General features: G+C 41.6%; 1 protein-coding gene across 1 annotated transcript in view; it reads left to right on the top strand.

Moving 5' to 3' along the window:
* The window catches only part of LOC139931800 (unconventional myosin-XVIIIa-like), a 69791-nt gene extending 50221 nt beyond the window's left edge, over positions 1 to 19570 (top strand). Inside the window, exons 26-41 of the mRNA XM_078286545.1 lie at positions 884 to 1011; positions 1216 to 1370; positions 2459 to 2582; positions 2734 to 2934; positions 3370 to 3480; positions 4458 to 4562; positions 4734 to 4880; positions 5556 to 5669; positions 6644 to 6760; positions 7330 to 7413; positions 8916 to 9053; positions 10126 to 10311; positions 10424 to 10563; positions 11257 to 11301; positions 17385 to 17507; positions 18172 to 19570. Of these exons, the coding sequence (XP_078142671.1) occupies positions 884 to 1011; positions 1216 to 1370; positions 2459 to 2582; positions 2734 to 2934; positions 3370 to 3480; positions 4458 to 4562; positions 4734 to 4880; positions 5556 to 5669; positions 6644 to 6760; positions 7330 to 7413; positions 8916 to 9053; positions 10126 to 10311; positions 10424 to 10563; positions 11257 to 11301; positions 17385 to 17507; positions 18172 to 19570 (3317 nt within the window). The remainder of the gene's footprint in view (positions 1 to 883; positions 1012 to 1215; positions 1371 to 2458; positions 2583 to 2733; positions 2935 to 3369; positions 3481 to 4457; positions 4563 to 4733; positions 4881 to 5555; positions 5670 to 6643; positions 6761 to 7329; positions 7414 to 8915; positions 9054 to 10125; positions 10312 to 10423; positions 10564 to 11256; positions 11302 to 17384; positions 17508 to 18171) is intronic.
* The last annotated feature ends 3971 nt before the right edge of the window (positions 19571 to 23541 follow it).

Below are 23541 nucleotides of genomic sequence, written 5' to 3'. Positions count from 1 at the left end.
TTTGACTGGTTCAGCAGGAGACATGACAGTAAGACTGGGTCACATCTTGCATAATTGTATTAAGTGTATTTTCTAAGTTTGGGATTTACAGCTAGGGGATTAAGATGCTCGCTCTCAGGCATACACCCTATGCCTATTGCTTTTTGGTCTTTTTCCTGCTGGGAAAGAGAGCTCCCACTGAGAGTGTATTGTCCATGAGACTTTTTTCCTTTCGTGCATCCCCACTCCCCTTCACCCCACCTCAGCAGACAAGCCATTACAGAGCATATCAGAATTCTTAGATGAATGAGAAAATAATCGTCGGGATCAGAGCCGGTGGCCCCGCAAGTTGTCATTATGCTATATATATGCTAATGAGCAGCACTGATGGAGGAGCCGGTGTTGGTATGTGAAGGGGAAATGGACAGCCTCTAAAATGATAAGGCCTGGAAATGAACCTAAACCTGAATGTCTGCCTGACCACTGTTATACTTCTGATAGCCTCTGACAGCTCCAGAATTAGGGTCGGCTAAGAACTGTGGAGAGTGCCACTTAGACTTGTCCTTCTCTAACTACTATTATGGTGTGCTCTGAATTTTTGCCACAGGTTTATCCAAGATTACAGTTGAAACTTAAACGGCACTTTGTAGTTTTCTGTCGAATTTCTTGACCTCATAAGGTCGGGATTTGATGAAAGAAGTTTTATTTCACGACAGCTTATATTAATTCAGCCCTTGAATATGATAACCGTCTAAGCCAGTACACTACACTCCATAATCCACAGCATCCAGCATTTTAGAGCTCTTGAGCCTCTTCCTCTATACAGCCTGCTAGTCCTGCATTAAAGGCAGAGGACACCCAAATGTCACACAGACATTTTCTGAACTATATGTCTATCCTCCAGGAGGCGAGTGGCGGCTAAAATACAACCGAGCCATTCGTGAAATGGAGTTCACCAAGAAGAAACTCCAGCAGGAGTTTGAGGACAAGCTGGAGACGGAGCAGCAGAGCAAAAGACATCTTGAGAGAAGGGCAAGGCTCTGTTCTAATATTACACCATTAAAGTCTATTTTAGTGTATGGCGACCACAGATCCACAGCTTATTAGTTGTATCTTGCATGATTTAAGGATGTATGTTGCATAAATGTAATCATGCATTGACTTGTCATTAAAACAAATTAATAAATGTGCATTTGTGTGCATGCATTCATGTGTGTATGTGTGTGTACACTGCAGCTGGCTGATTTGCAGACAGATAATGAGGATTTGCAGCGCTCTGTGCAGCAGCTGAAGAAGAAGTGCCAGAGAGTGACAGCGGAGCTGCAGGACACCAAGCTTCACCTGGAGGGCCAACAGAGCCGCAACCATGAGCTGGAGAAGAAACAGAGGAAGTGAGTGCAAACAAACACTCCAGCCCTCCTGTCTATCTATCTATCTATCTATCTATCTATCTATCTATCTATCTATCGAATTATCTATCTATCTATCTATCTATCTATCTATCTGCATAGATACTCATTCACTCACACCCAGACACACAGTAAAGGGAACATATTGCTCTTTTCCCCTTGAATGACTCGATGCAGACACACTGACCCACCCTGGAGAAGAATAAAGTTTTCTTTAATTTGAATAGTGACTGAGATGGTCTGTAATCTGTGGAATTGCATTAGCTGAGAAAATGACTCAGACTTTAAGCACTTGAGAAGCCATCGCTGTGGCAGAATGTGATCTCTCCCCTGTGGCTAATTGAAGATGCTCTGTGGGTGAAATTATTTTCAGCTGCGCTTCAGAGAGAAAAAAAAGGGAATTACAGCGAGCTGACAGCATGAAACACTTAGCTGTTAAGTTCACCAGCCATAAGTGTTTTCTGCCCCAGACAATTGAAGAAAACATTATGCACATTATTACAACCCAATTGTAAATTGATGGCTAATGAAAGTGGATAAGAGTTGAGGCTAAAACAGAGGCAATGCTGCACGATGTTCTATGGGATGCAGACAGTCTGATGGCTCCTTATAAGCTCAAAACCTTCTAAATAACTGGACTTAGGGTTAGTTAGGCAGGCTTAATATTTCACATTTGTTTCAAGACATTTATTAATGTGGAAAATTATTTCATGGAGCTGACATTTTTCATCATAAACAACTGATACTTACATCCACACAGTCACTTTGCATCACTTCGCAAGACCATGACAATTCATGATGACAAATGACTTGCTATAAGGATGATCGCATTTCTGTGTGTGTATCTACGGCACTTCCAGTATTGTATAGTTTCAGTCTCTCAAATTCAAACTGAGAGACTGAAACAATGATATATATTATGTGTAACAACAGATTCCCCCCAGAGAGAGGTCCAGTTTACTGTGATGGAGAGTACATGACTACTACAGTGCCATTGTCTTCTGTAGCATCAACATGCCACTGAGCTGTGTGTGCATGTATGTGTGTGTATATGTGTGTGTGTATTCCAGATTTGACCTGGAGCAGAACCAGTCTCAGTCCGAGGTACAAAGAGAGAGGATGCAGAGGGAGAAGCTGGCCCGAGAGAGGGACATAATGACCGGTGAGATCTTCAGCCTCCGCCAGCAGCTGCAGGTAGGCTCCACAACACACCCCAGACGCGCTCTAATGTCTTCTCCGGAGACAACGTGTCTGGTCTCCATGTCCTCTGTGTGACATAACTGGGCTGGTCCAGATGTGTGTTTTAGTATGTCTCTACCCCCCCCCCCCCCCTCCCCCCCCGCAGGATAAGGACACTGAGCTGTGTGCGGCAAATGTGAAGGTGCAGCAGCTGGAGGCGGAGCTCCAGGACCTCTCCTCCCAGGAGTCCAAGGACGAGGCCTCGCTGGTCAAGGTCAAGAAGCAGCTTCGGGACCTGGAGGCCAAGGTGAAAGACCAGGAGGAGGAGCTGGACGAACAGGCTGGAACCATCCAGATGCTGGAGCAGGTACGGTGGGGGAGGAAATGTGGTCCGGGGGGAGTGATGTGGTCTTTAAGAGCAGTATGGAAGAGCATTTGAGTTCTGGTTCAAAAACACTATATATGTATGCCACATGAGGTTCGTAATTCAACCTCTAATCTCTAAATTGTAGAGGATCCAGTCTGTAAAGGTGTTTTCATTTTCTCAACAAAGAACTTACCTAGTATTCTTATATCCTTATAAGTACCAAACTTTATCTGAATTTTGCTCAAGCAGTCATTTTGAAAGAACACAAATGGTGGATATCTCATTTTGGAATAAAACTCTACATTTTCAGATTTTCTATCTCACTTTCTTTTTTTCTGTGTCATTTCCATTTGTGTGTATTTTTTGGCGTCCATGTTTGTGCTCTTATTTGTTTGGTTATGTTATTGTATGTGTGTGTCCTCATCATGTCCTCAGGCTAAGCTGCGGCTTGAGATGGAGATGGAGAGGCAGCGGCAGACCCACTCTAAAGAGATTGAGAGTAAGGATGAAGAGGTGGAGGAGATCAGACAGTCCTGCAGTAAGAAGGTACGCACTGTTCATTCTGATTCCCATATTTATAAGCTACTTGGCATTATTTCCTGTGCATAACCTCTCCGTCTTGAACAACACACCAGGCCTGGTCATGGTTTCAGTAAGGCAGCACTGACAAACCTGCACTTCATTTATTGGATAGCTATAGGTCATTTAAACCACATCTTGAATGATTGCCAGAATCATTTCTAGTGTTTTTTATGGTTTTCATTGTAAACTGAAGTTCTTGTAAAATATATATAATGTAAAATAGCAATTTTGGCTGGATTGGTCAATTTTGAGATATAATATTTTGCTTCTGTTAACCACAGTAGTTTCATAAAATATACAAGAATAGCTAGCTCACACATATATATATATAAAATTTGCGTTATGTACACCAAGCACAAAATTCGCTAAAAAGAAACTTTAACGGCCATTGTCTCAAAATGACACAATCTCTGTATTGTGTTTTTCAGCTTGTAAATATGGCCACCAAATTTGACATGCTGCTTTTTAACAAAAATAGCTGGTAATTTACAGAGGCTTTCTTATGTAATTTCTATTTTATGGAGTGTTTTACATCGAATAATAATGAGATTTCTGCCATGTACATAGTATTTTGTAAGTAATTCATCCAAAACAAAAAAATTTATAAATACTTATAATAACTATATAGTAATTCCTCAGAATGAAACAGGAAAACACGCTCTGGAGCTTGTACACTTCCACCGAGAAAAAAGTGTTAGGATAAGCAAATGTGTGCATATTATAAAATATTCTTTAATTTGAATATAGTGAATATATTAATAACAACATAAATAAGTCATAAAGCAGTGTTTGCATTGCAAGTGTTTGCATTGCATCTGTGTGTCTTTGACCTGTGAGAGCAGCCGTGGCATGCAGCGTGATAGATGGTGTGTTGTGTCTGACTTTGTTTAGCGCTGGTCAGCTGTTTGCGCGTCCTGACACTCTGTTCATGTGTCCTGCAGCTGAAGCAGATGGAGGTCCAGCTGGAGGAGGAGTATGACGACAAGCAGAAAGTCTTGCGTGAGAGGAGAGAGCTCGAGTCCAAACTGCTGAACGCCCAGGACCAGGTACTCCCATCACACTGCCTCTGATTGCCGTGAGAGTGTGTGTGTGTGTGTGCGTTTGAGTGTGCCCCTCCTTTTGATTGGAAAGGACTATGTGTTATGGGTTTTGAAGCAAGATAGAAAAATTGAGTGCGTTTGATCATACTTGCTGAAGTGAAGTGTTTTGTCCTTCAGGTGAGCCAAAGGGATGTGGAGACGGAGAAGAGGCTCAAGAAAGACCTGAAGAGAACCAAAGTGCTGCTGGCTGATGCCCAGATTATGCTGGACCACCTGAAGAGCAATGCCCCCAGCAAGAGGGAGATCGCCCAGCTCAAGAATCAAGTACACCGCTCTATTACACACTTTACTGTGCTTTACCAGGTGTACCTCGACCTTAGCACCATATTTGCTAGTGATGGTAGGAAAATGTAACACACTGACTGGTCCAACTCAAACACACTGCAAAAAATGAGAAGACGTCCAGTGATTTTATCTTGTTTCCAGACCTATCAAGCTTATTTCATGATATTTTTAGTCAAATGATCTCACTGCACTGGCAGATCATCTTGCTGGTTTCACTTGATACATGCCAGTATGACTTATTTCAAGAAATCATCATAAAACAATAAAGAAAATCTTGAAACAAGAAAGACAATTTCACTTTTGCCAAGTAAATGTCCTGCAACAAGTTACATTATCCTGAAAAAAAAGTAAAATTTGTTGAAACCGGTAAAATTATCTGTCAGTGCAGTAAGAAGATTTCACAAAAAAACATAAGCTAAAGCTCCTAAGTCTGGATAAGAGATAAAATAACTTAACAAGTCTGTCAGTTTTTGCAGTGCTCTTGTGAACTTAACTCGATCTCAGAGGATGAAAAATCCACACAGGCTGATAAAGCCTCAATCCTCTGCATATCCTGGTATTTTTAGCAGGTTTTTGGACACAAGCTTGACCCTGGCCTCCTAATGTTTTGTCCCTCACCTCCTCCTACCTGTTCCTCCCTTCTGTCTCTCACAGCTGGAGGAGTCAGAGTTCACTTCCGCGGCAGCAGTGAAGGCTCGTAAGGGCATGGAGATTGAGATAGAGGACTTGCACATCCAGATGGAGGATGTGGTCAAAGCCAAGATGTCGGTGAGTCAGAGAAAAGGCGTTCCTCCATCTACCTAAATTGGTGTGATTAGCCATGTGTCCTGAGGGTATAATATAAGATGGAGAGTTTAACAAATTCACATTACCTGAATTGACTAGACAGTCAAACACATCTGCACCTGCATATAATCTCTAAAATACACATTTCCAGCTCATAAAACATACCAAGCTTTTTCATCTTACAGTACACATACAGCTTTTTTGATGTTTTTGCCTAAGAGAAATTGCTGTGTGTAAATATATTTCTTTCCTCTTCTTTTGATGAGTAAATTAAATCAAAACAACAACAAAAAAACTGTTTAATTAATAGAGAATGTATGCCTATCAAATTTTCACTCTTAAAAATGCAAAAAAGGCTCCAACATTAATATGCATACATCACCCAGCTGTGGTGGGATATTGAAATAATAAATGCCCTTTGGCATATGTCTCATTTCAACATTTTGCTCTAATGGATAAATAAGCTTTGTTGAATGTTTTTTTTCCATCTGCTCATTAATGGCTGTCTCATGAGAGTACTGCCTGCATTTCAGAATTGTAGACTGAGGATGTTTGTGTCTCTGGGGAAGACACACAGAGTGCTGTGTGCCTGTGCTCTGCTTGTTAATTGCTGCATTTATGGCAAGGAAAGGTCTTGTAAATGTCTCAGATTAGAGAGTGCATGTTGAGGGCCTGAGTCTGTCTCTCCTGAACAGAGAGGATGAACTCTAAATAGGACATCACCAGTATGCTGCACTGGCTGCACTTTTCCCCGCCTAAATGAGCCAATTGATTATCTCCAATTGGTCTCATCCTCCAGCCAGAACCCTGTCCAGATTGTGTTTCATTGCCATTAGATGAGATTCCAGGACTGCCAGGGCTTGGCTGGCTAATGACCATTTATCATATTCAATAGCTCATGAATAAATCCTGTCATTTTGTGGTAAATTGTCCTTCCTTCTCTCTTTGTCTCTCAGCTAGAGGAGCAGGTTAGCCGTCTGCAGAGAGAGAAGAACGACCTGCAGTCTCGTATGGAGGAGGATCAGGAGGACATGAACGAGCTGATGAAGAAACACAAGGCTGCAGTCTCCCAGGTAACCCAACAGGCCCAACATCTCAGTATCATCCAGTATCACGAGTCCTTCCCCTATCTGTCTTGAAGCCTGCTCTACTAGGCGGGAAGCTCTGGCCAGGAGTCATGAATAGGGCATGATAGTAGAATGGAAATGGACTGTGACACAGTCCCCAGAAGGAGTATAATTCCTTGTTATTTCTGCATGTGTAAGTACAGCGGCTTTGAGATGAGATGAGATGTAAGAGGTACTCACTTCCAAATACTGTATGTGCCGTGCCATTATTTGCTGCCATCAGAGAGAGATGCAATCTGCTCTACAGCAGATGACATGAATTACACATTATTTAGCTTGGCCGCAGTATTTTCCTTGAACCTTTGACATTGAAAGTGCAAATATGTTTTTGTACAGATAATTGAATTTCTAAATTTGCATGTATGCAGTCTCTCTCTCTCTCTCTCTCTCTCTCTCTCTCTCCCTCTCTTTTTCACTCACACACGCACACAGACACACACACACTACTCCTCTGAATACTGACTTTATCCGTGTGTGTGTGTGTGTGTGTGTGTGTGTGTGTGTGTGCATGCCAGTCTGCCAGGGACTTGAGCCAGATCAGTGACCTGCAGGCCCAGCTGGAGGACGCCACAAAGGAGAAGCAGGAGATCCAGGAAAAGGTACAAGAAAGTATTCAGGAGAACTATAGCTGCCTGCCAGGAGACCACATGCTGCCTCAACTCTTCCTCCTGATTAGACCTCTACAAGTTTCTCTGATTATTGTGACAAAAAATGCATTTTTGCAGCAGCTTTTACTTAAAACCGCGATGCAATTTGCATTTAAATGGTGGGAATCAGTCAAAATTTAGAGTCAAGGAAAAAACTTGTACTTTTGCCACCATATATAAAGAAAGGGTCATGTACATTAACTCAGCAACTCGTTTCCATGGCCTCACAAATTAAATAAAATTAAAGCGCTCGCTTTTGTCCTCTCAACGCTTACCTCCGACCTTGATGCACCAGCCTGTCATGGTGATTTGTCTCTGTTGCTGTTTTGGCATTTCAGCTCCATGGTTCAAAAGTTAAGTGAATGTCCTCTGCAGCATTTAATCAACACTTTCGTGTAAAATATCAGGACATTTTTAGGCAAATGAAAAAGGTTCTTGTTTCCTGCCATTGGAAACAAATGTGAAAGCACTGTCAGATGATTGGTTTGTTTGTTTATAGGGTGATTTGACCATTTGATGTAAAATGTGATCATTGGGCAAAATTGCAAAACTTAATTTAGCCATTTTATGTGAAAATGTTGGAAAAAGGCATGCTCTCTCAAATTTTAATGGGATTGGTTTAATTTACATCAGTTATGATTCATATGATTATGCCAATGAATTGCAAAGTCCTGGAGGTGCCATTTTACTCACACATTAATCATCCCCTCACAATACTTGCTCTCAGAGGAGTCATGCAATGTCCTACTCCTACTCCTCTACGTGCCACGACTTCTGCATTTGCTAGTTGCTTTGTTCACTCGCACACACACACACACTCACACACCAGGCTGTAAGGCATTGTTAACGCCTGCCAGAGAAGGCAGCGATAGCCATCTAAAGTCTCTGACCTTGGAGTGGTTATCACTTTCCCAGCAGGAGGAAAATCTGGCTTCTTTAATAATATCAAAGGAGAACCCCAAATCCTCCTTGACTCAGATGCAAAGTCCCTCATTAGGTGCCATGCTGCATTTTGGGTCGGTATTTGTTACAACGTAGCTTTCTTCCTTTTATCAGTCATGAGAAAATGATTCAGACGGAAGAAGTGTGCTGGGCATTGATCTCCCCTCTCTACAAAGCCTGTGAAATGGTTGTGACTTTGTTAGTCAGCCTGATCTCCTTCTAACCATTTGCGGCACATGGGAGGGGGGCTTATCTAGAGCTCATCATCCAGACTGGAAACACAATAATATTATCTACCAGCAAAACAACTGGATTAACTGTTTACAAAAAAAAGGGCTGGGAAAAGAGAATGTTCATTGGTTTTTGGCACTTGGATTTAACATTACAGAGTATTTTGTAGTGTTCACTTAAGAGGAGGTGGAAAACAGAGGTCAAGGAGGAGGTGTGCAGTGAGCAGTGCTCCTCAGGGAGTCATTGTGTGCGTGTGTGTGTGTGTGTGTGTGTTCTTCCAGCTTCATTCACTGCAGAGCCAGCTAGAGTTCCAGGAGCAGTCCATGGTGGAAAAGTCTCTAGTGAGTCGTCAGGAGGCCAAGATCCGTGAGCTGGAGACCAAGCTGGAGTACGAGAGGACACAGACCAAACGCCTTGAGGTGAGATAATCCCTTGTGTCTTGTATAATGAGCCGGAGGTAAAGGACATGCTCCGTGAACCTGTATATTCAAATCTGACATTTAATATACTATTTATTAAGAGGCAAATATATAAAGTAAGGGTATGATTCCCTTTGCACAGTTCCAAATGTATGAGGTGCTGATCGAAAACACATCCAACAAGGAATAAATGCAAGTAAAAACACATATAAACATATAAAAACCTTTTTTTTTTTACTTTCATAAACTAAGAATAAAAACAGACCAGTCATCTGAATAAGTTTGGTCTGAGTGTGCGGCCAACATTTATTTCTTGTTGGAGGCAAATTTATAATTTGTGACCCTTGTTACACTCCATCCTCCTCACCAGCTGTCATTTCTACTCACTTCTAGTGCTGGGCTCATATGATATGATATGATATGATATGATATAATATGATAGGATAGGATAGGATAAGATATGATATGTTATGATATGATATGATATGATATGATAGGATATGATAGGATAGGATATGATATGATATGATATGATAGGATATGATAGGATAGGATATGATATGATATGATAGGATATGATAGGATATGATAGGATAGGATATGATATGATAGGATATGATAGGATATGATAGGATATGATAGGATAGGATATGATATGATATGATAGGATATGATAGGATATGATATGTTATGATATGATATGATATGAGTAAGTTATTGATATATATGAGAAAACAATATTGCAAGACATTGGTTAATATTCCTTAATATTTTTGTGTACAACAGGATATTTTCAGAACATGAGATTAGTAAGTTGGTCCTTTCTGCTCAGTAACATTGCCCACAGTCCACACAGAAAAGATCAATCGAAGGCGGGAGCAAGTGGACAACTTAGCACCATTATTCAATCATTTTTGTTACTGTTAAAAGTGAACAAAGAGTGGCCGGAGGAGGAGAAAGCTTGTGAGGTTTTAGGTAGAACACAAGCGCTAATTGTGTAGCTCAAGTGGTGTTCATTTTGATACTGTGTGAGAGGAAAGTTCCACCCGGTTCCACACGGTTTCTCCCCCAGAGCCTGGTGGGCCGTCTGAAGGAGAACCTCGAGAAGATGACAGAGGAGAGAAACCAACACAGCGCTGCGGAGAACCGGGAGAAGGACCAGAATAAACGCATGCAGAGGCAGATAAGGGACATGAAAGAGGAGATGGGAGAGCTGTCCAAGAAGGAGACCGAGGCCAGCCGCAAGAAACACGAACTGGTGAGGCCTTAGGGCGCCGCTAGAAAGGCAGCGGGGGGAGATCGTTTTAAACTCGATGCAATTTATTGAAGTTTGTATTGGAGGAGGTAACCGTGATTCTTCCGTTCACCAGGAAATGGACATTGAGAGCCTGGAGGCAGCAAACCAGAGCTTACAAGTGGACCTTAAGCTGGCCTTCAAGAGGATAGGTGACTTGCAGGCTGCCATCGAGGACGAGATGGAGAGCGACGACAACGATGACCTAATCAATAGGTACAGCCGACCCTTAGTCTTCTCCATACTGTGGGAAGGCAGAATTTCCTTTGTGTCAGTAAATGTATAACCGGTGCACCTATACAGCAGGACCTTAGCTACAGACTGCAGTGTCCACTCTGGTCTCGGAGCGCTTTCTCTTTGTAAGTTACAAGATGAGAACTGCTAATTATCTTGTCTTGTATCTATTCATTCTTTTCATTTCCCACAACTTCCTACATCTGTTTCTCTCTAACCTCTCTGAGAGTTGTTCCTCCCTCTGTCTGTTCCCCAACTACTTCTCACCTGGTTTAATTCAGTCTCCTGCTCCTGATCTTTTGTCTCTGTGCTGGTTTTCCCTGGTTGGTTATTCCTTCCCTCTTTGCAGAAAGGTTGAGGGTTACAGTAGCTCTGAGCCCACTGAGGTAAACACTGCAATAATACAGACCTGTAAAAGGAAGACATTATACGCCCCGGCTCCATTTGAGAATGAGGGCAGGGACAGCATGAGTTGATTTACCCAGTCGCTGCTTCAGAATGGACAATACCTGTGTGTGTGTGTGCGTGTGTGTGTATGCGTGTGTGTGCGCGTGCGTGTGTGCGTGTTTATTTATTTGCTCTTATCGGATTTTGCCCTCTTTCACACTTGTTGTTTGTGTATCTCACTTTTTTCTGTTTCTCTTTTTTTCCTCTCCCTTTCCACACTTCTGCCAGTTTACAAGACATGGTGACAAAATATCAGAAAAGAAAGAACAAAACGTGAGAACGGAAAAATGCATCCTTTGTTTTTGTCATTATGGCTGTTTTCAAGTTGTTTTCTCACCCATTTTCACCCACATGAGAGAAAAATGCAGTATTCCTGAATCTTTCAGTTCGTGTTACTGACAACACTGTGATGAGAAGAAATTTTGAATAGAGTGGAAAACCTGCCTGTGAAATCAATGTTTAAAGGATAATACCCGTGCTTTTTTTTAAGTTTGTGCCAATTGTTTGTATTGCCTCTCTACTTCATATTATTCCTGGTGGTGTCTGCACACAGTCAGCGTAGTTCTTGTTTTCCAACCTTCAGAAGAAGCCATTTGTTGCCATTCATTTTTATACAGTCTGATAAACAATTTCCACAGACTTTAAAAATAGCTAGATAATCCATCACAGTAAACACGAAGCCTTAACTAACTTGGACGTCTCCACCAGGAAAGTATCCCTCAAAACATGTAACCTTACAAACTTTGTTGTCACATCCATGTCTTTTTTTTAGTGCGTCCTTGTCAGCTGTGACACAAGATAATATCAAGCCAAATTTCAAGCTGTTAAAAAAATCTAATCACATACAGCATGCACTGCGAAATGATTGGGGAAATGTCAACTAGATGAAAACAGTACTAATGGGCTATAACTCTAAATGACACCGGTATTGTCCTTTAAGCCAATCTCACTGCTGTGGAAAGATGTGACTCAACTGAAAAACAACAAGAGTCACATACTGTATTGCATTCTCAGATACTGCATTATTGTCTCCTTGAATATTATCAACCATCATCCTTTGCTTAATTTGAACTACCACCATAGACCTGCATCAAGTGCCTGTCAGGAGGGTTAAAGTTGGTTTGTACTAAACTCCACAGTTGTTTTTACTGTCTTCTACTACTTTGTGGCTGTTCCAAAGCACATGCAACTAGTCCATACCTCACTGAGTATAAAGCATGCTTGAAAGTGTTTGACTGTTTATATACAGTCATACATGAAAAGTTTTAGTTGATTGGCACCATTAGTTGTGTAAGAAATGTATAAGAAATGTCTTTTATTAATATTCATTTATTTCATTTTTCACTAAACATTTTCATTTTCATGCTATTATAATATCTTACTATTACATTACATTACAATTCTCTTTTGTAATTTTACACTTCCACATAATCATTCTCTTATGTGCTTTCCACTTTCCACCAAGGTTTATAAGTTGATAAGGATTAAGAGGAATAGGTACTGAGAAATATTTGTGAATTATTCCCAAAGTTAAAATCCTTATAGCATGTCCTTAAAACAAACAAAAAAAAAAACATTTTGTCTGTGGATATATGCAGTCAAGTCATGACATTGCACACTGAACACTGAATAAAGCACCATTAGGGAGTCCAATATCACTGCTCTTCAACAATGTATTAAGGATGTGCTGCAGTACAATAACAATGCATCTCAAAATCTTATTATAAAAAGTGAAAGAAAAAAAAGAATCTGACTGAAATCTGACAGTGGAGTGAGATAACTTCACTTGTTTCCAGTGGAAATCAACTTGTCTCAAGAATTTGATTGATTTTCAAGTGTCATTTTCTTGATATTAGTGAAGTGATTTACTTCATTCTGCCTTGTTTCAAGATATTTACACTTGTCTCTAGAAACAAGCGAGACTGCCTTGGAAACAAGTGGTATTATCTCCTCCAATTGGGAGATTGTTTTTAACACTGAATATTAGACTCAGTGATTTATAAGATGTTAATTTTTTTGGAGGGTTGAAAATAACACAAATGTGCAACTTATGGTGGCAATCTGCTAATTTATTTTCTGCCAAATTTATAAGTGCATACAGTATACAAGTATGGCATGACAAGACACACACTTCACACACACTTAGCGTGTTAGAAGTAAACTGCATGTGCTGTGGAAGAGCCCATAAGCATAATTGCTGCAGCGATGCTTGTGACTGTGACATTATGGCAGCACACTGTGATGGTACTGCTGCATTAGTGGAAGCACAGTCAACTAGCGGTGCAGGACAGTAACTGCAATACTGCGATACTGAAAATGTTTTAACCCCAACTATTTACTGTACGTGCATGCAGTTAGTTCACTAATCCAATCTCATTTCATAGTGTTGAGAAACATGCATTATTATTGTTATATATAACAAAGACACTCATTTTGTCTTGCTTGAACATTGATTGTGAATTGTAAGTGTGCCTTAACGACTGAAAAAGTTGGTGACTGAGTAAATCCCATTTGCTTTCAGTTTTACACAATAGCAATTTAGTGCCACGTTCAATAATTTAAACATTCATCAGAGCATAATAAAGGAATGTAGTCCTCAGCATGTAGTAGACATACCCTTTCATGATTTCCTGCTTCAACCTCTGATTGCTTCTTCAAAGAGACACGGCATCCCACTCTTTATGAGTCAATGCTCGTTGTTATCCATTTTTCATCAGGCCACTCATGTGTATCAGCGCTCCGCTTCTCTCTTTGTGCAACTCAAGGCAAAGAGAAATGATTTGCCGTGTTTACTTAATAGCAATTTCTTTCCTCCTCTAACCTTAATGCAGTAGCAGTGCGGATAAACAATAATGGAGGAGGTGATTTCTGTTTTAAATTATGAAGTGGATTTTCCGGATGATCTGCATTATCGTTCAATATTTATGTAATGACTGCTTCAATACAAAGATCACAACAGCAGGATTATTATTACTATAGTGGGTGATAATGTAAGAATAGCTGTGAGATGTGAGAAGGTCTTTTTCATACTGGGCTTCCCTTAGCGGACTATTATGGCTGTAATATCCATAGAATGTCTCTCCTTCGGTATTAAAGTAAGTACGGGAAATATTATATAGGACTGTACTGAAAACTGTGTTAATACCCTGGATCTGATGTAACTATCTCTTTTCTGTTTTTGTTTTAATCAACGCAGGGTCTGAGATGACTACCCCCTGTGCTAATTACAATATGCTAATTATCTTTTAGTAGTACAGTATGTAGGGGAACATATTACATAAGACCCAGCGTGTACAGCGCACTCTGTTTACATAACATACATTGATGCTCTATGCTCTTTGCTAATATGTAATCCACAAATGTTGAATAGGCACCACAAGAACATGGGATTGGTAGGATGTACCACAAGTGCTAAAGTGATAGGAACAAGCCATACACGATTTGATGCTGAGTATAAGTATTTGTGACAAAGATTTACAACCAGTGGAGGCCAATTGTCAGAAGCGATTAATGTCCACTTCTAACTTCTTGGGGCTTGTTTGTATCTAGGAGCCTCAGGACTGGTTAGCTAGTGGTGTGGGGCCAAGGACAAATTGTTTGTGACACCATTTGCAAAGCACTCAATTGCAAGGCACCTTTTATTTCACGTGTGTGTGTGTGTGTAAGAGAGAGAGAGGGGGGGGGGGGGGGGGTTGTTGTGGGCAGGTTGCAATATTTTGTTGTGCAATATATCATGTTAAAAAAAAACAGCATGAATTGTGGAGCTGAAAAATGTTTTGCAATAACAGTTAAAGCCAAGAACTGATTTAACCAATGGCAACTGTGAAACAAACTTCACAAATCAATATCACAATTGCATGGCAAAGCAACAAGACATCGCCCACCTCAGCCATGTAATTCCGCAACTGGAGAAAGAGAAGGTGGTTGAGTTTAACTCCATTCAGATATTGTGATAATGTCTGCCACACATGGATCTACTTCTTCAAGGACAAATGACATCACAGTTACAATGACATACTGTATTTCAAGCATTTTATTGGTTAGCACTATTGTTTAGCTACTGTAGTGCTTTGTGCCCGTCCTTGGTGCCGGCTTATACACACATACAGGGACATGGCTCTGGGTGAGTTTGACTGAAGGGAGTATTATGCACTCGCTGGATATCAACCTAGCAACCTATTGAATCTCATGGACCCATCATGTAATTGTTTTTTTTTTGTTTGTTTTGTTGGGGGGTTTATCAGGTGTATTCAGTACACACACTCGAGAGAGACACAGGAAACACTGGACAAAGGGATGACATGTAAAAGCCGAACTTGAACCCACATTGTTAGCTTGCTGCCTCATGACGCACCTTTCAAATTTATGTGATCATCATTACCTTCTCCCAGAAAGCCTGACTGTAAGGTTGATGATGAGGAAGCTAAATAACGACTTGAAGGTCAATGGTAATGCTCTGAACAACAGAAGGCATGAGAGATACCATTCAGTCCGGAATAAGAATTGGAGGCATCTCTCTGTTTATGCTCTCTCTCCCTCTCTCACTCTCACTTTCTCTCTCTCTCTCACACAATGTGCTCCCACCACACATGCACCTTTCTCAAGGTAAAAAAAAAACAAAAAACTTGTGGCTTTCAGGCAGACTACCAAGAGAGATGGGTGGAGGGAGAATTCACTTTGCTCTCTATGTAAACATGATTGAATGTGTGACACATCACCTAGTGACAAAGGAAATGGTACTCTTCACTGGGAGACCTACGTATCTGGCATGTTAATGTGTGGACAAATGATAGAGCTCAGCAGTCTGGCTGTCATCTCAGACCTCTTCGAATATTGTGTTTGCTCCTGATAAGCATTTTGCATCCTGTTCCAAGGCTCCCATAGATAAGCTCGTCTAAGAAGAAAGATCTGTTACCTGCATTGGTATTTCTCATTTTTTAATGATAGTAAACTGACTTGACACTGCAGTATATTTGCTATTCATTGATAGACGGGACAAATATTTTAAATGAATGAAGCATGATTCATTTAAAGCTGTAGTAGGTAAGATTCAAAATAATTGTAAAGATGTAACTCTAAAAATCTGTCATGAATCAAGAGGGATTGAAAAAGCGCCTCTACGAAAAATCCTGTCATAGAACGAGGTTTGGCCCTGGAACAGTGTTTTTAAAATCAGTCGTCGAGCGCTGAAACCAAAAAATGCAACATGGAGCTTGTAATTGTCTCTCCCACAGAGCCACAGCTGCGCATGTCAAGTGTAGCTTTAGTGTTTAGAACATATACATTGTCATGCAATCATAAAACTGTTTATCATGGAATGCAGAAATTCATTTTCACACCTCATTTAGCCACAGTAGACACAGTAGCTTGCAACAACGTTGGAAATGACATATGCTCAAACAAATGGAGGTGGTGATTTCCTTGAAAATCATATGCTGCAGTTCTCAAACACATTTTGTTGATGATGGGAGTTGACTTACAGGTTATGCCTTTTCCCCTTTCCTCCTACCCACCATTTCCTTCCACATTAACTCCTGCAGACAATGAGATGCATAATTCAGAAAATTCACCTTCACCTTTGAAACAAATGAACAAGGGTTGACCTTATCCAGGTGGAATCTACTGTGCTTTTCCATCGGGGTCCCCAGGTCTCTGTATGTTGATTGTTACTGTCAAGACCAGGGCTAGAGGGCTGCCTCATTGGCTCCACTCCAATAACAATCTCCATGAACAAGTCACATGCCACACAGATGCTAGCAGCCGAGACCCAGCCAGACAAGTTAATTAGGCATTCAAGAGCTTCATTTACATTCTGCTTAGAGAATGCACTTGCTTAACCATTTCTGTTGACCACAGAGCATTGTGAAAGTTTCTACACTTAACTGTTGCTTACCTGAAGCCTGCCTGGGTTGCCTGTGCATCATACTGATCCAAACATATTGTTGTGTGTGAAAAGAATGTGTTATATGTCTAACCAAAAAAAAAAAACTGTTCTGGCATCTAAAACCTAACAATTATTTATGTCTGTATGTATGATTCATCTCCCAGTGTTGCACTGTTGAAAAAACAGTTCATCTTCACAAGTCGTTTAGTCTCATACTGAGTCTTAAAATCTGTCTCCAGTGAAGTTTAACTTGTTGAGACAAGGCAGACTAAGGCAGGTCATTTCACTAGTACTAAGAAATTGATAGTACTAGTGAAATTGTCATTTCACTAGTACTAAGAAATTGATTTTAAGACTCCATACTAGATTAAATGACCTATCAAGGTGGATATTTTTGCTGTGTTGTGTTGCAGTCTCTGTCCACAGTGATGCATCCTTCTCACCAACTGTAGCTGATTGTGTTTCTCCACAGTGGGGATGAGACAGAAACAGACTCAGAAGTGGAGGACCGTGTGGATGGGGTTAAGTCTTGGCTGTCCAAGAACAAGGGCTCCACCAAGACCCTGCCAGATGAGGGGAGTCTGAAGAGCACCAGGTTAGTGCTTTCATCCCTGTGCATCATGACAGACCACCGCCACACATCCCCATGGTTACACAGTGATAAAGCTATCCTCATTCCCAGCCCTAAAAAGGCCCAGGATTACCTAGGGCAGTGTGCAACAGAGGGATGGGTGTTTCATATGATTAGGTGTCAACTCTCTCTCCCAGTCATCTTTCTAATGACAGGAGGCGGCAGGGGGAAGCGGCTGCTGTCAAATTTATTGAAGTGGCCCGTGGCCAGTTGGCACGCCTGCTAAATGGCCCTTCTGCCTCAGTTAGATAGATCTTCACACTGGTTGATTACCTCACTTTCTATATACATACCAGCTATAGCTTGAGGTATTTTATATGGCTTATCATCCCTGCCTCTATGCTGGTTCCAAGGACAAAATGAAAATGACAAATTTATAATGTTGCAACATCAGGGAAAGTTGCCGAGGCACAGGCCTCTGAAATCCCAGCTGCCACATATCCTAACTTTTGAGATTTGGTCAAACTCAGGTCAGCATTGTAGTGTGGCATGTTGCTGAAAATTAAATGATACAACGGTTTATTATTTTTCCTCTTAAGTTTGTGGAGTCCTTATTTTTTTTCTCTTCCTGTCTCTCTTGTTCTGTTGGTTGTGTCTGTGGTGTCAATTTTCTTACGTAACCCTTTAGATATTCAGCAAATGTAGATGCCAAGGAAGTGAAAGAAGGTAAGGAGAAGATGAATGAAGGAAGTAAAGAGGGAAAAGAGGTAGAGCAGAACAGGTCAGTGTCTGTCATGAGTTCCCTAAGCTACAGGAAGCGCTCCAACCTGAAAGACTCCATAGGGGGGACAGGGGACGAGAGTTCCTTGTTCAGCACTCTCAAAGAACAGCCAGACACCCCGGACCACTCCTCCATCCGCAAGGCCAAGTCTAAGTCTGGAGAGCTCCAGGAGGACTGGAAGAAGAGCCAGGACGACCTGGACGACAAGGGCTCCGTCATCTCCCTGGCCTATTCTGAGGCCACCAGCAGAGCCAGGAAGGGCATGGACCTCCGCTGGACCTCCCGCAGCAGTCCTGACTTTGACAAGGACTCCATGGTGTCCTCCCTGGCTCCCAGCAGGATGTCCACCAGGAGGGGCATGTTGGACATGGATGACGACAATAAGTCCACCATCAGCAGCGTGAGCCGCTCTAGCCCTCGATCCCTGCACCGCAGCACCTCCTGGAAGGACGACAGACGCAGCAGCTCACGCTTGTCCCTGGCCCGCAGCTGTGGCCTCAGTGAGTTTGGCCTGTGTGTGGATGATGATGATGATGCGCAGAGCATGGCCTTCACTGAGGGGGGTACTTCAGCTTACAGTCCCCGCTCCCTCAGTCGCAGTTTCTCCACTCCAGCCCAACCATGCTCCTCGGATGGCAACCTGCCAGAAACCTCTGACGTTAAGTCAGTCACTCACCGCAACTACCTGGACCCTGACTTGGAGGCTGCCATCAACGAGGTGCTGAGCTTCAAGCCCATCAAGTTCAAGCGCAGCAACCTTGATGAGTCTAGCGATGAGGAAGAGGAGGAGAAGAAGGCGGCAGGACCGGAGGACAGTAGGAAGAAGGGAGAGGACGAGGGTCTCAGCTGCAGCACATCCATTGTGCGTCGCTCCGCATCGGGCTCCGCTCTGGACCACAGCAGCCGGCCGTCCAGCAGCTTCAGCACCAGCAGCTCCCGCAGTCGCAAGGCTAAGAAAAAGAAAGTCTCCGAGTCGGACAGCTCCTCCTCAGACGATCGTCACAGCAGGAGGAGCTCCAGGGGAAAGAAGGGCAAGAAGTCCAAGAAGGGATCTAAGAAGAGGCAGGAGGAGTCCGAGGATTCCTCATCCTCTTCATCGGAGTCGTCTGAGTCTTCCTCCGGATCCACCATCTCCTACCGCAGCTCCAGCAGTGTAAAGAGGGGCCCGGCCCAGCTCCCCCCGGCATCTGATGACGAGAAGGAGCCTGCAGGTCATGTGCCACCCGGCAAGAAGGAAACCAAGAAGAAGCAGAAGAAAATGGATAACTTGGTGATGAAGTACCTCTACAAGCCTGACAGTGACTAATACCAACAGAAGAAGGTGACGCTTGGTGTGATTCTAACCCAGGAGCATGGAGTAATTGGAATTTAATTGGGATCATTTCACTAAATTAACATACTAACCCAGTCTGCTGTCTTTAAATGGTTTAGTACGTGTAGGTGAGGCTGTAAATCATCCCTGTGATACATTAATGTTGATTTGTATAATGGATTAGTCCTTGCTGTGTTTTTGAAAAGTCATATTGACTCATTGAATCACTGGTGCCAGAGTAGAATTTGCTTTGTGGCTCCAGGTTTCCAGTCATTAAGCATAAACAGGAGGAATCTTTTTGCAAGTCTTTTACGCTGGATATTGTCCTTAAAGGATGCCACCCGTACAACATTTTGCTGTTGCCAACATTGGTTTTTATGATGAAAAAACACTGATGATTTTCACAAACCTGCTATAGTTTATGTCTGTTGTCTGTGTTATTTGCACACTCCAGTCTCTTCAGTTCTATTTCTAATGGCATCATCAACAACTTAGAAACACTACTTGCCTGAGAGGCATACTCCATCATTGCAATAAAGAAGCAGTATTAATATATAAAGATTACTTGCTTGTATTTGTTGCTTTAACTTTCATTTTCCCCACTCCCAGCCAACAGAAATAAACAGTGCACCGCTGAAAATAGTCGCCATAAGACATGCCAATGCTAGTGTTGTAAAGCAATGTTAACCTCCGGCTTCTGTTTTGCAAAGATGGATTGTACCTCTGCAAGTGTGAGTGTGTCTCTGGGAGTTGTTTTTGACACTGTTAGAAATAGGTTGCGAGAGAGTGGCATCTGGAGTGACACAGACAGAGTCTCAAGGCTGTGTGTACGTGAAAGTGATCAGTGCTGTTCTACAAGTGCAAACAGATTTTGGCAGTGAGGCAGAAGCAAAATTATACCAGTTTTTGCTTTAACATGTTCAGTGAGAAGAGTTTTAGACGTGTGACACAACTGTTGCCATAATCGAACATGAACACTGTTTGCATCATAATTAAAATGCTAAATTTAGGGCAAAGCTTCATCATAAATAATGTTTAATATTGATTCTGTTGTTTACAAGTATGATAGCAAGAGCCAAGGTGCAGGCATAAATATACACAACACAGCATTCTCGCCGACAAAACTATGAATGTTGATGTCACCCCCAGTGCACTGAAAGCATGATGCTGGATGATGAGACCTTGGACATTTACCTCGCTAATTTCACTTACCCTCCACTATACTGTAGACATTATGCAAGCCATTATGCAACATTCACAATGTTTATGCAATGCATGAAAAGCGTGAATGTTTGACTCGGAGAGCCTTTGACTTTCCTGCACGGTATTCGCACTTGTCGAGAGAGGGAGAGGTTACTGTGACTGATTTCTATCGGTGCAGTAAAAAGCTTGCATGGTTTGAACCCTGGTGAATTCTGTGTTTTTTTTGTGTTTCATCTGGGACTGTACTCACCATGGACCGAGAACGTTTGCAGCTGCATTTTTCCGATGTACTAATTAAACAAAAAAAAATGAGTAGGGAACCACTATAAAATCACCATAAAATTTAAAATGTACACACTTTAGGCAACGTGTTTATTGCTGTCTGAGGAAGAGTGTATTCACTTGCTGCCTAAAATGTTCTTGGTTCCCTACTCCATATTTTCTAGTATGTTACCTCCTTGGAATCCCTTTGCACCTCTCCACACCCTTCACTGCTGTTTCTACTGTTTATAGCCTCCTAATGATATAATGGTGTGTGTGTGTGTGTATGTGTGTGTGTTGACCCCTGTAGCCCTCCAGTGTACCGGAGACACCTGAGTCTCGGCAGACCTGATGAGGAGGATGAGGTGGACAGAGGTTCCAGCAGCCAGTCCCTGAGGCAGAGCGACAGTGAAGGCAGACTGGCAGAGACCACGGCGTAACCCAGGCTCAGGTCGCCTCTCTCTTCACCGACACCAAGCACACAGGAGGGACACATTTCAATTCCCCGACTCTGCCGCCACTTCACTAACACACCACTTCTCAACCAGCAAGCAAGGCCAGCGACGGTACTTCCAGAGACAAAAGCGGGGGAGAGGCAGAGAGAACACATGTAGTGCGATCATTTCGATAGCTTAGCTTGGGTGATTTATTATGCTTTACTTGTTATGGCGTGCCCATTCACGTGAAATGATATTGCTTCCACGGCTGCCCTTGTTTTGTTTTGTGTCTTTCTTTTCATTCAATATAACATATTGAATCAGTTAGTCAATACAGAACAGTAGAGTTGAACCCTATTAGCATATTTTAAGTGCTATCAGAAAAACTTCTTGCTGCTGCTTTATTCAAAATAACTGCTTTTCAGGCTAATTTAAGCTCTCCTCTGCACTGTTGTTTGAGGACTATTCAGATAGCTCTGCCAAGAGGATTTAGATAAGCCCTCTCTGACTGGACTTCTCCAAGAAGGTCTGACCAACTATTAAGACTATTCTTATCTCCTCCATATTAATGTGGACTAGTGCTGCAGGAGGAATTAACCCATTTTCAATTAATAATCCTGCTTTAAGTTTACAGTATTTACACATGAAGAGGTTTCTTCCAAATTGAGGTATCCATAATTTGAACAAAGTGACACCTATTCTTACAAAATGATTGCTGACATGAAAATAAAATTCATTTTGGAAAATCATTTCTATCGAAAGACCTTTTCCCACCAAAAACATACATGTAAAAGGATGAAGTCCTTCATATTTTTGAACTACTGAATGATGCTTTTAAGTAAATTTTATCTAAAATTTTACATATATCATTTTGGTATGAAACCCTTCACACAAACTTCAGATTCTAAGGGAATAACAATTCCTCAAGATAGTGAGAGAAGTATTTTGTGAAAATAAGGTTTTGTGTCATATGCCTGCTGTAACTGTAAGTGGAGTGCATGGTGGAATGCTTTTGGTCTGGCTCTTTTTAGGCTCAGACATGCTTTTGCCCACTTGTGTCATGTTTGTTGAACTTCAAAGGGAATGTATTTGTTTGCGGGTATAAAAGAGATTTCCAGAGAGCTTTTTACATCCTGCAAATGCAGAGATGTATTGTGTTTGTCAGGACTGTCCGTGTGTGCGTGTGTGTGTGTCTGTGTGTGTGTGTATTTTTCTGTTTGTTCATCAAGATGTCTTCTCCGCCATACAAGGTGGAGCGAAACAAAAAACAGAATGCTAAGTGCGGCTGTGTGACAAAAATGAATCCATGACCTTGACCCAGAAGGTCAGAGACATTGGCAGGCAACTGAGATGTTGCAGTCCTATGGCTGTTATGGTTTGTTTTTTGTCCCTCAAAATGCACACACACTGGATTTGTATGTGACAAATTGAAGAGATCTGCTCCTTTTTAGTGTTAAATCCTCAAATTTATATTCTCATATTGGATATAGTGAGCTAAATGTTTGGACATTGATGTTTTGGCTGCATATTCTGTTACTTTGGATGTTATAGTGGAGATTGTCTTAACTGAGGGTTTTTTTGGCCAGTAAAATGATGACAGCCCTTTTAGCACATGGTCCTCCCATTTCAAAGTGCCAAAAATGGACAAATTACGCCTATTAAGTTCAAGACTTCTATAAGTCTACAGTCCATGAAAACCACCTCAATATCTAATAAGATTTAATTTTATTTCCAGCCTGTGTGCATTTTAATGCATCTCTAAGAGGATTCAGATGTGGATTATTCTTGACTCTTACTTTGAGGCGTTATAGAGAATAAGTTATCTACCCACCATAAATCAAAATCTGCATGCAGGTTCTTGATAAAGAATGACTTAATTAGGTTTTCTCCCCACATTGCATTCAATAGCAAATTTATTAGGGAATAACAAATACACAAAAGGAGATTCTTGCCTAACTTTAACTCCATAACAGGAGCTTGTTGATTTGAGGAATGTTTGCTATCTCAGACTTTTGTTTATTTGTACTCATTTAGCCACCCGTGTACTCCATATTGCCTCATAGA

The sequence above is a fragment of the Centroberyx gerrardi genome, chromosome 11 (assembly GCF_048128805.1).
Source record: "Centroberyx gerrardi isolate f3 chromosome 11, fCenGer3.hap1.cur.20231027, whole genome shotgun sequence".
Classification (NCBI taxonomy): Eukaryota; Metazoa; Chordata; class Actinopteri; order Beryciformes; family Berycidae; genus Centroberyx; species Centroberyx gerrardi.
The sequence above is the reverse complement of the archived record's forward strand: the minus strand, read 5'-3'. Positions and strand labels throughout refer to the sequence as shown.